This window comes from Patiria miniata, unplaced genomic scaffold (genome assembly GCF_015706575.1).
Source record: "Patiria miniata isolate m_02_andy unplaced genomic scaffold, ASM1570657v1 HiC_scaffold_20, whole genome shotgun sequence".
In the NCBI taxonomy this organism is placed as follows: domain Eukaryota; kingdom Metazoa; phylum Echinodermata; class Asteroidea; order Valvatida; family Asterinidae; genus Patiria; species Patiria miniata.
The window spans coordinates 22356879-22370443 of NW_024037059.1; the positions used below are offsets into that span (position 1 = coordinate 22356879).

Here is a 13565-nt window from a genome sequence, read left to right on the forward strand (position 1 = left end):
GACAATGCCTTGCTCTGTAGACCGATCTGATGACGCTATCGCCGACATTCATGGAGCGCCCTTCAGTGGTGAAAGTATTGTGTCAGCTTTTGTTCAGACACTCCGTTTATGGGCATTTACTTTGTACAATAGCTAGCACAATGCTTACACCATTCATGGGGGCCTCCGTGGATTGACAGTGATGGCATGCTCGGATTTGTGTACAAATCCCAGAGGAGGAAGCACGTCGGTGGGCTCGGCCTGCGACGAGTCCCATTCAATCTTCTATTTCAGAAATAATTCTTTTTGGAGAGGGCCTACGCCATCAATTTCCAGATGCGCTCTGTTCCAGATGTTCGGATAGAATACGTTGGTTGGTTCAGGTTGTGTTCTGTGGCCACAGATCTACATCTGCAGCACATAACTCAGTTTCCTTCATCATTTACTGATATATCCCTTCCTGGAAATTCTTTTCCATTTGTTCAAGACAATGCATTTCGGGATGGATGTACATTCCTCAATGGACGCATCCTCACACTTATCTCTTCATAATTAGTCATTAGTCACGTGATATACAAATATTAAAATGAGCTCTTCAGTCTGTTGTAATGTATATGGCCGGCAATCAGGGGCTGGGCCTGGGGTGGAAGATAATGCCCTTCCCCAATAACTTTTTTTTTGGGGGGGGGGGGCGCCAATGGCGTTTTATGGGTGGTTTGGGGGAGGGAATATCAAAAAACAAAACGATACGGCTATCTCTGTGAAATTTGAAAAGAAAATTGTCCTAGAGGTCGTTATCTTTAATTTCCAGTGAAAACACATTGCCGCCTTGCTCCTGAGCGCCACCAGGCGACGCTTTTTCTATCCGATTTTGAGTTGTTTTCTACACTCTACAAACACTCTTTAAGTTTGACTAGAAATCAGTCCAACTTAGTTGCACCCATCTGACCCTAGCTGTAGGCAGCTGGGTGTGCGTTCAACCTGCCTGTTTCTAGTCAATTATAGGTGTTTTTAAAGTGTGCTATGAGCGTGTATTTAGTGGAGTAGAACCTGCTCGCGGAGCAGGGTCTGTGCACGGTGGAATACGCCACACGCATGCGTGGTTAATTTATAGAAAGCTTACATATAGGCTATGTCGGCTGGACAACGGGAAATATTCACTGATGATCTATAGGCCTTTCTTTTGTTTGTAAACATTGGCGCCATTTTGTATGGGCTGCCGTAAGCGCTTAAATTGAAGCCGTGGTTGGCAACATATTTTTCCAAAAAAGTCCTCATAACGCCATCAACACATAGTAAAAAGGCATATGTAGGAATTATTTTGTAGCTTTGTTGAAAATGTTGTATTTTCAAGTATCAAATAATATTTTGGTGATCTGTAATAACTCTTCTTCATTTTTGCCGTGTTGGATCTCCCATAGTTTTGCAGGCCGTGGTTGGCAAAAATGCAGTTTGCCAACCAAGCGCAGAAAGGTCTATTATACTGACTGGATAGCGCTTCGACCAATGCGCGTACACACATGACACAAGACCGTGACGCCCTCGCACACACGCGGCGGCCATTTTGAAACTTCCTCAAAACCCCACAACGCACGGATCCTTATATAAAAAGCACAGAATAACATTAGTTTAGGAAGCAATTTTGGATCATCGAACACGTTTTTATTTATTCATTTTGTCCACAGTGTTATTTTACTCATGCTAATATTTGTTTAAGTATATAATTTTATTTCGTGACTTTGAATATATTTTTACGTGGCCAAAGGGAGTCTAATATCCAGTCGGTATTATAGAGATCGGTGGGAATATTAAGTGTACCCAAAATCAAATTGATTTTAAGTCTTAACAGAATTATTTATTGATCTCCGTGCTACACTAGAGGCTGTTATTTTAGTCCGACGTTGTTACTTTTTGCAATTGACGGAAAAGCAGTCGATCTCACAAATCAGAGTACTCATTCCGAAGAGGGCGTTTTGTCAATGGCTACGGCTACGGCTACGGAAGTCACGTGGTAATTATGATGGCGAACGTTTGATTGTTCTATTAGCCCGGCTGTCGTGGCTAACCCGTTGGTCTTTATCCGAGTCGACACTGGTGAGCTAATCAAATGCACTCTTAGATGGCTGTGATCGAAACTGTCATTTGTGAATAGCGCCCTCTCTTGGTTCCTGCCGTCACGTGTGCATTTTCTCCCCCCCCCCCCCCGGTCAAAGACCATACATAGGCGGATCCAGGATGAAGGGGGCGGGGGACACAGCTGTCAAGGGTAGCAAGCGTTTTCAATTTGTTCTGCATAGTTTTCCTATTTGGGCGGCCCGGGAGGGATTAGAACCCCTAATAGGGCCAACCCCCCCCAACCCCCAACCCCCCGATCCGCCACTGGCATATGCGCATAGTTTGCTGATGGAATTGTTCTTCTGACTTTAATTCCAATACAAAAATGTATTGTATTGAAATAGGATCACAGAAAGGAATTTGAATTTTTTTCGGGAAATGTTACATCACTGGCAGGGACTCGAACACCGTACGGCCGGCGTCAAGCATGATGCATATATCGAAAACAACCACACTTATCCACTAGGTCATAGCCGGTCCTAACCGGGGGGGGGGGGGTATTTACCCCCCCCCCCCCCCCCCAAAAAAAATATTTTGTAAAGAGTGCATTTTGCCCCCAAGTGCCCTGTTTTCACGAGCGCCCTTTTTTAACAATTGCCCTTTTTTGGAATGTCGGAAATTGTGCAACCATGAAAAGCGGCAATTGTTGGTAGATAGAGCCCACGATCGTCCGGTTTGAACAGCGCCCCCATAGGAATATGGTTTATGTCGTTTATTGCCTGTGGAAAAATAAACTCATTTGATTGAAAACTTTTAAAGCCATGACTAGAAACGTAAGAGCTCCATAAAATGGAAATGTACACTTTTGCGGCATTAGCTTGTGCTGGTAAATTAGTGGAGAGAGGGAGACCATGAACCTGTATCACACACGAACACATTGCACAAGCAAACAAGGAGAAACTAATTCATAACATATTTATTTGTAACTAAATAAAATGTAAATCTGATAAAATGCTTTGATTCAAAACTAGAACACAGACAACAGCCAGCAATTATTCCTGTTGCCCTAACATTATTTTGTGGTCGTCGTTATCCTGTAAATGAAATGTAATGTCGATAGTTGACGTGAAAATGTTTAATTTTCGATTTTTAAGAGTCCTTATATGTTTCTAGTCATAATAATAATAATAATAAAACCGTTCTTATTAAGCGCATTACACACTGAGTCCCAATGCGCTGTACAAATTAAAAATAGGACAAAAATTAATCAGAATTGAACAAATGGGTTTTGAGGAGGCATTTGAATTGGTCCAGACTTTGTGCGTCTTTGATGCTTTGGGGGAGTTTGTTCCAAAGAGTGGGCGACGATGTAGAAAAAGCACGCTGGCCGTATGTCCTTGTAGATGACGATGAACAGGTGAGTAGGGATTTTGAATCAACCCGGTTTATTTCTTCAAAGAACAATTAACAACATCAACAGCATGAAAAAACAAAATTTAGTCTGACGTGATTTTAGTCTGACGTGATTTTTTTTTTTTTAGCTATGGCCGCTGATTTGCCCGGGCCCGCTTTTTCTGTGACACACTGTATAAAAGTAGGAAAGGTTATTAAAATTGACTATGAACTTACGAACACAACTACACCTGAAATAATTATAGGCTTCGTGTATTATAAAAAAAATTGGGGTAGCAAAAAGTTTGTTCCTCAAAAATCGAGCCGTTTGAGTCTTAGTCTTTATTCAAGTCATGTTTCTTTTCAAAAACGTTGCTTCATACACACGTGCTTTCATTATCATGGGATCTTAGTGAGTTGTCACTTGTTTGAAATGCATTATGCAACGTCAGTCTAACGATGGCTTTAATCGCTGCTGGAAATACGTATATTGTTTAAAACAATGCATAAAGAGCTGCTGCATCAGATGTAACAGCATTTTCAGTATTTTCTCCGAAAGTGCGAGACATTGTCGGAGTTTCTTATAACGCAGACATTAGTATGGTGAGTAAAATATCAGAAGCACTAATTGTTTTGGCACTTTCGGACGCGAATATGCCTTTTATAGCGGGGACAAAAATAGCAGACAGTGTATATATATTTTATCAATCTGGCCAAACTGTAATGTACGCTCATCGTTACTAATTAGCATATTTTCTCTTTATCATCTATTTTCAAGTACTTATTTGATCAATCTTTCCCATGAATGGGGAACTATTTGTTGCACCTTGAAGTTCGCATGTAGAGTCAATTCGGTCAAGAACAATGTGTTTGAGACGTCATTTCTCAATCACTCCACTTTTGAAGAGGTAAAATGCCCTTTTAGGATTCGAAGGTGACCCATGGATGTACCACAAGGATCGAGTAATTAGGACACGCCCCAATTCAGAAAACAACATATCCGGTTGACGGTTCTGTTACCGGGTTTCATCTTTCCTGTCAGCGCAGCCAGAAGCCTAATTGAATTTGCGCAACATCTGTTATGCTGATGTGAGGTATAATAGACTTGTAACAGATTCTGACTTAACACGTGGGCAACCCATGCGAAAATATAATTTATTGACAAATCATACGTGCTTATGTGCACGTTCATTTAGCCTACATCGTCGGAAATCGCCGATCATTTTCTGTTTAAGTTTGTTTTCTTCATCCTATTTTAAAGGTCAGATGTAGCACTATTTCTCAGAAAAGACGGGGGATAAGTTATTTAAATCTGACGCGATGGATTTTTTGTGGCATAGGCCTATGCATACGTATTTTCAGCCGTGAATGAAAATTTGCCCCATCTTCTATGCCCACATGTTAGACGATCCCATTAAGGGTAGGCCTATATACACACACGTTTGCAAATCGAGGATTTCCCATTGTTCATGGGTTATAATATTAAATAATATTTTTACAACAGCTCCCATTGGTTTTGTACGCGTTTTCCAATCGAGGACATCCTCCTATCCTCAATTGGAAAAAAAGAAACAATATTTCACATGTATCTCCTAGTTTTGTAGCCCAATTTGGCGCTTTCCAGGACGGAGTAGCCTTTAAGCAACAACTTGCATTACCTGAACTTTTACCACCCCCTCCCCCCAAGAAGTATTCTCAACTTCAGTACATTATCAACACAGATAGTTTGTCCCTCCTGATGTCTACGTCGTGTACAAAGCTCATCATGTTGTCTAAAAAGATGAGTATCAGATATATTTGATTCTGCTGGTAAAGTCAAAGTCAATTAGGAGTGCTTTTATTGGGGGAAAACAAGTGTGGGGGCACCTTGGGGAAGGGGGCGACTGGGGGAGAAGATTTTTTTTCACGCCTCCCCCACGCTCCCCCCCCCCCCCCCCCCCCCGTAGCTACGCCGCTGCAACCATCTCGAAAGTCTAATCGAGATGATGCAGGTGTGGAGAAGTGTAACAAGACGAGGCGTAAAAACGTTGAGTCTCGATAGTCCGAAGTACCATTGATCCGAAGTCCCACTGGTCGGAAGTCCCACTGGTCCGATGAAACATAATACTGTGTAGTTCCACTGGTTCAGGTTGACTGACCCTAACCCTAACCCTAACCCTTACCCCAATCCTAACCCTTACCCTAATTCTATGGGACTTCGGACCAATGGGACGTCGGACCAATGGGACGATTATACCAATGGGACGTACAGAGCAATGGAATTTCGGACCAATGAGACTTCGGACCAATGGGACTTCGGACTAATGGGACGTGGGACCAATGGGACTTCGGACCAATGGTACTTCGGACTATAGAGACGTCCCCGTAAAAACACGAATGTTTGGCTTTACTTCGAAACAAAAAACAAGTAAGTATGATGAAAATTGGCCAGCACTTTGTTCAAAAATAGTCATAGTACAAAAATACATCAATTACAAAGAAGGGGAGGCCCCGCACCAGGTGCGTCCGGTGCACGGATCGAGAGAAACGTAACCATTCGACAAGGCCATTTTGGATATGGGCCGGCATTCGTCTGAGAAGTACTACGCGAGTTGAGCAAAGACTACACACGCCAAGTTACTTGTTCCTCAACCTCGTCCCCACTGGTAACTTTATTTTCAACATCGTTTCCAATAGTAACCCCTGAAAGGGAAATTGTCTTCCTGTATCCTGACTAAAAAATGTGTGCACCCCTAGGTGCCCCCTCAGAATTGTAACGCTCGTGACGCAACTGCTTATGTCTTGTGTAAACATAAGACGAACGGCGAGACGGCCTTGCACTCTTCATAGGGGCATCGCTTAGAAAAATTGTGTTATAATGATGGAAATAACAAGGAATTTCCTTCAATAACAAGTGGATGGGCGGATCCTCCAGGGAGGAAGAACTGGCCTCAAACGTACTCGTGCTACCCGAAGCACGAATCACACATCTCTGAATTCTATTGAAGAAATTCGTAGGCAGGTGTGAGAGAACTTTACGAGGTGGTTGCTGGGCCGAAATATTATTTTCTCCGAGGGTAGTTCGTGCTGATGGTGCAAAACATGTTGTCCTTGTATTCTGCCTGATCATAAAATTGAATGTCAAATTAAACGACATCATCCTTCGCACGTGCATGTCGAGGCTGGCAAATATGAAATATTACTCGCATTGTTATCACCTGATAGGAAAGACAAATTGCGGTGTATGGTGTTTTAACTTGTGGTTATTTTTCTTAAATTGTTCAATCGATCCCAAAATTGCCAGCTTTGTTGTTGTTGTTGCGTGTATGTTTGTACATTGTAAACACATTCAAATAGTGGATCTTGAACAATAGAGGACAATAGGGTCCACGACTGACCGAAGGTCCACTTTTGATGTGTGTGTGTGTGTACAAAACATATGGGAGATCTTCCTAAAAAAGTTCAAGTATAAACAAAAGAGAGACAATAGGCGGTCCACAAATGAAGGTGTTTACAAAGACATACTTTTAAAAGCTTTTTTGGTATTTCTCAATTAATTAATTTTATTAAGAGTGCATTTTTTTCAGAGAGCTGTAATATATTCTAAAGATGGACAATTTATTCACCTCTATTCGAGTGAAAAATCACTCCCGCGCCTACTGAAACTAACGGACTGAAAGCGGGCCCCGAACACCTCGCCGTTAGGGCTTCGCGCTTCGCGCTTCGCGCTCGCATTTCTTCTTATCACGGTATGTCCCTCCCCAATTTTTAGAAGCGATTGACGCCCTTGACTGAAACTGTTTTAGAATGAACTAGACCGAGTAGATGAAGTTTTCACTCGATTTTTTTAAATGTAATATTACAGTTATTTTTACTGTAAACCTTCTAGTCTTTAGTATCACTCTTTTGATATTATTGTAACGAAACAGCAGTGATATTAAGCTTTTATTTCATAATTAGCCCCGAACTTGTTTTCTTGACACGGACAAAAATTCTGTATTCCAGATTCCACGGACAATACTTCGAATCCTACTCATCTTTTAAGAGGAAGAAATTGAGCGCCGCATGAATGTGAAAACAGCTGGCCCTAATACTGACCGTCCTTAGAGCGGAAACACATTTTCATGTGAATGACTACTGTTGTCAAGAGTGCCATGGGAAGTAATGACACTCCCATACACCAGTCTAGACGTTGTAGACTTTCCATTGTTTGCAAATTAGCTGTCTGGCCCAGTTGGTTGTCATTATGCACCTGTATACTTGTACGTGCTCGCTCGTACGCAGAGAGCCAGGTGCGTTCACCAGGTTATAGGGTTTTTTTGGGGGGGGGATCCTAGCCAGTAGATATTTTCTCGCGAAACCTGTTGGGGAACGACACCTGTTCTAGAATACTTCAGATGGGAATAATTTTAAAAACCCTGCATAAACTAAACTATAGATCCTTTGCAGCCATCTTTGAGGCATGTGCTTTTGTTTCAAAGCATAGTAGAACTCTTGCGCATTCATTACGTGACATGTCTGCTGAATGCAAACGGTCTATAGGCCTATGTCATCAGAATTTAAAGAGGAAGAGACAGGTGGCAATTACCTTTTTATTCAAACAAGTACAGTCAGTGACCATAATGCGTATGCGTCAGTCGGTAACGGAATGGTTCTCGGACTTAATTTCCCTTAAAAAAAAAAATTTTCCGGAGCCATGAGTCAGAAAAAAGAAAGAAATGTGTTTCATGGATCAGTAGGACTTGTCTTGATTAAACAGAATTTAGGAAATTCACATAATTTTATTCAATGGAGTTATTATGTTTCATGCATGAGATGATGCGTATCAAGTTAAAGGGCCCATGCAATGAAATGTTTTAATGCAATCCTCGAAAATGCATTAGTGTCACATTTAACCATATTTACAATTTTCGTTTTGCCTAGTATTCAAGGGTATTGTGGTACTTGTTTGGTCTTTATGCTTGTGCGAATTTCCATATTTACGACCAAATGAAACCTCAATGTTACAGGTGGGCCTATTTCAGCACCAAAAGTTGCCCGAAAGTTGGATATTTTTTGATGTCGTAAATTTTCTTTTCTTTGGTGATTCGTTGTTGTGTCAGTACGTGGCAGTGACCCAATGAGCAAACTTTTCTCACAAATGTTTTTGACGAGAAAATTTTGGGTTTACGATTTGAATAGAAAACCCCTAAACTGAACAGTGTCTTCCTGAAATGACATTACAGCAACAGCGCCCCCAGTTGTCCGTAAATGCATGGACATTTTTCACAGTTAAAAAAACAAGCCCTTTTCAATAAAATTAACCAAAAAGGGAGATCAAATATTGTTCATACATTTAAGAGGAGTGGAAAGTGGCACAAACTATGTTCCTAAGAAATTATTCACTTCATAGACCTCGTAAATGACTTTACAAACCTGCAGAAGAAATATGTGTGGCGGGTGGGCTACTTGTGATTTGACTTGTGACTTTACAGCAGAATGCAAGAAGGAAGGACACAAAATCTGCACAATGTAAACGCTTACTGTTGGCGTGCGTTAGTTGCTAGAAAGCGCTCACAAATTCTCCGTAGTATCTAAAGTAAATTTGAATTTTTCATCTTGGTAGTCATTACACATTGTAGATAGTACTGAGCCACGATCATCAAAAATATCCGGGACACATGAAAAATAATATTAGTTGAGAATTGCTCCAAACATGGGGGAACTTGTATATATGTATTTATTGAAATGTGTGCAGATGGTTGTACATAGCATTTTTTTAGGAAAATAGTGAGAGCTAATGTCGGAAATTCTCACAAGTGTAGCACGCAATCCTGACTGGTCTCAAGCTCAAGTCAGAATTTCATACCGAACAAAATATGGAACTAAACCACAGGGTGACTGAGCTGTAAAACGCTAAGAATAATCATCGTGACTAAAAAATAACTAACTACAAAAGAAGCTTAAAAAAAAAGAAGATGAAAAAAATATCTTATTCGTGGTCAGACAATAATGGTCCCATTTAAACAAATATAGAACAGGCTACTATAATTAAACTCATTATAATTAAACTCAAGATGTCCACCAATAGAACTTACAGGTGAATTGGGCCACCCTAGCAATTGTTCTTAAAAGACAAATCAAATAGCGGCTTAAATAATTGATTTAACTATATAGATGTCATGTAAATAATATAGGTTAGTCCTCATTTCAAACGGCGTAAAACCTAAAAAGTCAAGAAACAATACAGTGATTTTCTCGGCAAACACTATAGAGAAGACTAGACATTCTTTTAAACAAGTAAAACTGGGTATATGAGCAGGAATGCTATTATTAACATAACATTAACACACAAAAAAGGAATTCAGGGCCTCCCAAATTTCAGAGAAATGACGTGGATAATAATCATTCAGTGATCCTGGCTGTTCACAGGGTTAGAATGCTAGTGTGATGTCTGACCCAAATGCCTCATTATAAATAAAATGTGGGTCTAATTCCAAGACGAATGCAATAAATGGTGACCCGGGCCATATATATTAGGGAGAAAATAACCAAAAAAAAAAGGTCGCCAAGCACTCTGCCCCAAAATAGTGCATTTGGGTGTGCAACATCAATTAATTTTAATTTTATGCTATTTATTACTTTTCTAAAAACTTTAAGTCTCTTCTTGAAACTGTTTTCTTTGGTTTAAAAATTGCATTTTCATTTCAAACTCACCACTTGACTTCTCCTGCCTCTTTAGACAAAACTTCACGTATTCATTGCTATTACAATTCTTTCTTGATAATATTTAAGAAGCACTGCATTTTAATGGATGTTCTGTTATTGGGCACACTTTAAAATGACAGATGAGAGAAAGACGAACCGGTCATAGAAACAGAGTTGGTGATGCTACTCTGCTGCTTTTGAACGCCAGTGAATTGATTAAGAATTTGCTGTCATTTCAGTACTTGATGTACCAGCGTCAATGTTCTTGACCCTTACCGGCCAAAACTATCTGCGTTTATTTGCAGCTACAGGACGTGGCTGATATCTCATGTACCTCGCGTCGAATGAGTGTGCCGTTGGAATGGCGGATCAGCATGGATTGTGCAGCTGCATAGGAGGCAGGCACACAGCAAGGCACGAGGTCTTGGCGCAGATCCTCATCTGTCTCAATCAGGGCGCGGTCTCTCATCACCTTGGCGTGCACTGTATCAAAATTAGCAACTCGCAAGCAACTGCCTCGGCAGAAATTAGCAAAGATGGTGGAAGGATGCTCCACTATACCTACTAGCACCTCTGCCAGGTCCACCTGGAATGGGTGCAGACAGCAGGTGTCTGAATCGGCCGGACATGTCTGACTCTGACGCCGCAGTCTCTGGTGGTGCTTATCTGCGTCAATGGCCACGGTCAGTATTGGTAGCTCATCCCTGGCCAGTGAGACGGCAGGGAAGTGGGGTAGATTCTGGGAGGAATCAGTAGCGGCGTTTGTCAGCTGGATACGGTACTCCAATGAACTCCAGTCATTCATCTCTTTGGGTAATTCAAGATGGAACCAGCCTTCCCGTTTGCTTACCACCTGGAATAACAAGCAGAAACAAACAATTGCAAACACGAATTAAGGATTGTTTATTATTATGCGTCGTTCATTTATTTGACTATGCAAAATCATGGAGCTATTATTTAATAGCTCCATGGTAAAATCGAGAGTGGTCGTTTCTAATGACTCTCACTGTAATAACTTTAAGGCTAGGAAGACCTGGAGGGCAAATCCCTGATTCTGTGATGTGTCCGCGCCTTCAAACTGCCTGTAACTTCAAAAGCCCCTGACGAAATCCTAGGTTTTAAAAATTAGGTAAATATTTAGTTTGTCTTCGCCGTATTTTATTTTATTTGCCAAAATTAAACACGCCCCTCGACTTCTTTCTAAATATTGTTGACAGGTAAATGTCCCTGGCTGAATAGATTTATCTATAAGTACCTTTGTAGCCAGCTCCTTTCGTTTGATTCCCGACTCCCCAGAGAGCAGCAGCCATACGGTAAAACGCCGGACGGGACTTCGGTTGATTTCATCGGATGAAGTCAGGAACATCCAGAGATGAACGGACTTGATGTTTTTGCCGATGATATCCCTAACAAGACGGAACCGGAAGCAGAATCCTGGATCGGGACATTGCTTGGTATCTACGGAGAGCGAAAAGGGCAATAAAGAATTGTTTGGTCTCTACTTTAAAGAGACAGACGATCATTGGGGTTTTATAGAGGCATTTTTCTGCACTATTAAACGTAAAATGTGGGGGGTGTGGCCTAGTAGTTATAGGGTTCGTGACTCATGATTAGAGGGTCGTGGGTTCGAATCCAGCAGCTGGCATTATGTCGCGTCCTTGGGCAAGCCACTTCATCCCCACTTGCCTCTCTCCACCCAGGAGTATAAATGGGTATCGGCTTTAGCACAAGTTCGACGCCTCATAAGTCCGAAACATCGTTTGTCCGTTGTCGGAATTACGAGGCGTCGGACTTATGAGGCGTCGGACTTACGAGGCATCAGACTTATGAGGCCGAATCCCTAAGTGCAATGCCTCATAAATCCGACGCCTCATAATTCCGAAATTTCGGACTGATAAAGCGTCGGACTTATGAGACGTCAGACCTACGATACGGCCCCGGCATTAGCTGAGAGTAACCGGCGATGGACTGGCATCCAGTGCAGGGGGAGTAGAAATATTCTCAATCGTTTCATGCTAGGCCTACTGAAACAGGAGATAAACGCCGACCTGATGGGCCACATTGGCTCGTGACGTTTACTTTACTTAAACGTAAAAAAGCTGATGAATTACGAAAAGCAGAGATTATTGGAATGGAAAGTCAAATTCAGCTAAACAAGCAATTGATTAATATATATTCTTCATTATAGTTTTTTTTTATTAAGAATGGTGCACAGCAGGCGCTTTGGGTAAATATGGAAGATATTTCTTGATAATTATGAATAGTCATAATACAAACTTAATTTGTGGCTTCTTTCAGCCTCGTATCGGCAAACACGCTATTGCATTTATAACATACTGGTATTTAATAGTAATATATTTAATTTCGCTTACAATTCTCAGCATAAGATAAGACTTCGGTGATTTTACTGCCTGGTTGTGCATATCTCGGTAAGTCCCTCTGTGGTGGTTGGTGACCGATGAGTCTTTTCTTGATCGCCGATGGTAAGCTACGAAACGTTTTGTTGGATGGCGGGGGTAGATCCGTCAGTCCAAGTTTGTCCAGGAGTTGCCTCCGCAGCATAGCGATACGGAACGCTCTCTCCCTCACCGTAAGACTGTCTGGGACATTCTCACTGGGACTCGGCCCAGGCCAACGGAGAGGAGAGGAATGAGCTCCGGTTGTACGATGCTCGTCATCGGATAGTTCAGGCTGGGATGTTGTGGATGATGATGATGGTGGTGGTGACGTTGATGCAGTAGTCATCACAGGAGACCGGAGAAGACTCCGAGTTAACGGCTCCTTGCTAGTAATGCACTCATCCTGCCTGATATCTAAGGCACCAGACAGACTTTCTTGGCTTAAATCATCTTTCTCTCCTGATACAGCTGTACATCTTCCCATACAGGTGCAGTAGGTTAGTATCAACAACCAAGTAAAGAGTACAACCGTCATGTTGAAAGTTGAGAGATATTGTTGCGGTTTTACGTTAATTTGGGGCAATGGTTATTGGTCTCGTGCATTGGCTGTCAGATTGGACAGACCCGCACCACAGGACAATGTAGGACCCGTCTCCCACCAAAACAATGCACCATGCGTTATAACCAGATGGAATTATGCTTCGGAATGCGGTGTCAAGGTTGACATACAGGGAATAAACTCCTGGATAGGGATATAATGATCGTGAATGAATTTCTAATGCTCTCTTGAATGTGATGTCGAAAGCCTCCTTCCATAGAAACAATGGCAAACGGAACCGCCCAATTCCAGTCAGTCACCGGCGGGCGCTGTCCAAATTCTCTAGACATAGTACTGGTGATTTTCTTACAGTAAACAGAACATTTAGTGTGACGGATAAAACGTGAGGTTTGAAACTGGTTTATGGGCCGGGTCGCTGATGTCCCGGGCCGAGTCTGTACTACGGGTCTGTACTCGTATACGTCTCGACGTGTAGTGTTGGAGTAAGAAGTAATTACCGGTACTTTACGATAACC

General features: G+C 41.8%; 1 protein-coding gene across 1 annotated transcript; it reads right to left on the reverse strand.

Moving 5' to 3' along the window:
• Positions 1-9101: 9101 nt before the first annotated feature.
• On the reverse strand, positions 9102-13364 carry LOC119727157. Its single transcript, XM_038199021.1, has 3 exons — positions 12465-13364; positions 11348-11550; positions 9102-10945 (listed from the first exon to the last, which is right to left on the reverse strand). The coding sequence occupies exons 1-3, from the start codon at positions 13024-13026 to the stop codon at positions 10388-10390; spliced, it is 1323 nt and encodes a 440-aa protein (XP_038054949.1). The 5' UTR covers positions 13027-13364; the 3' UTR covers positions 9102-10387.
• Between the last annotated feature and the right edge of the window lie 201 nt (positions 13365-13565).

Coding starts and splice junctions, on each gene's coding strand:
- LOC119727157 (XM_038199021.1), bottom strand. CDS start 13,026: ATGACGGTTGTACTCTTTACTTGGTTGTTGATACTAACCTACTGCACC. Junction 11,551..12,464: donor CTTATCTTATGCTGAGAATT/GTAAGCGAAATT, acceptor CGCTCTCCGTAG/ATACCAAGCAATGTCCCGAT. Junction 10,946..11,347: donor GAAAGGAGCTGGCTACAAAG/GTACTTATAGAT, acceptor TTGTTATTCCAG/GTGGTAAGCAAACGGGAAGG.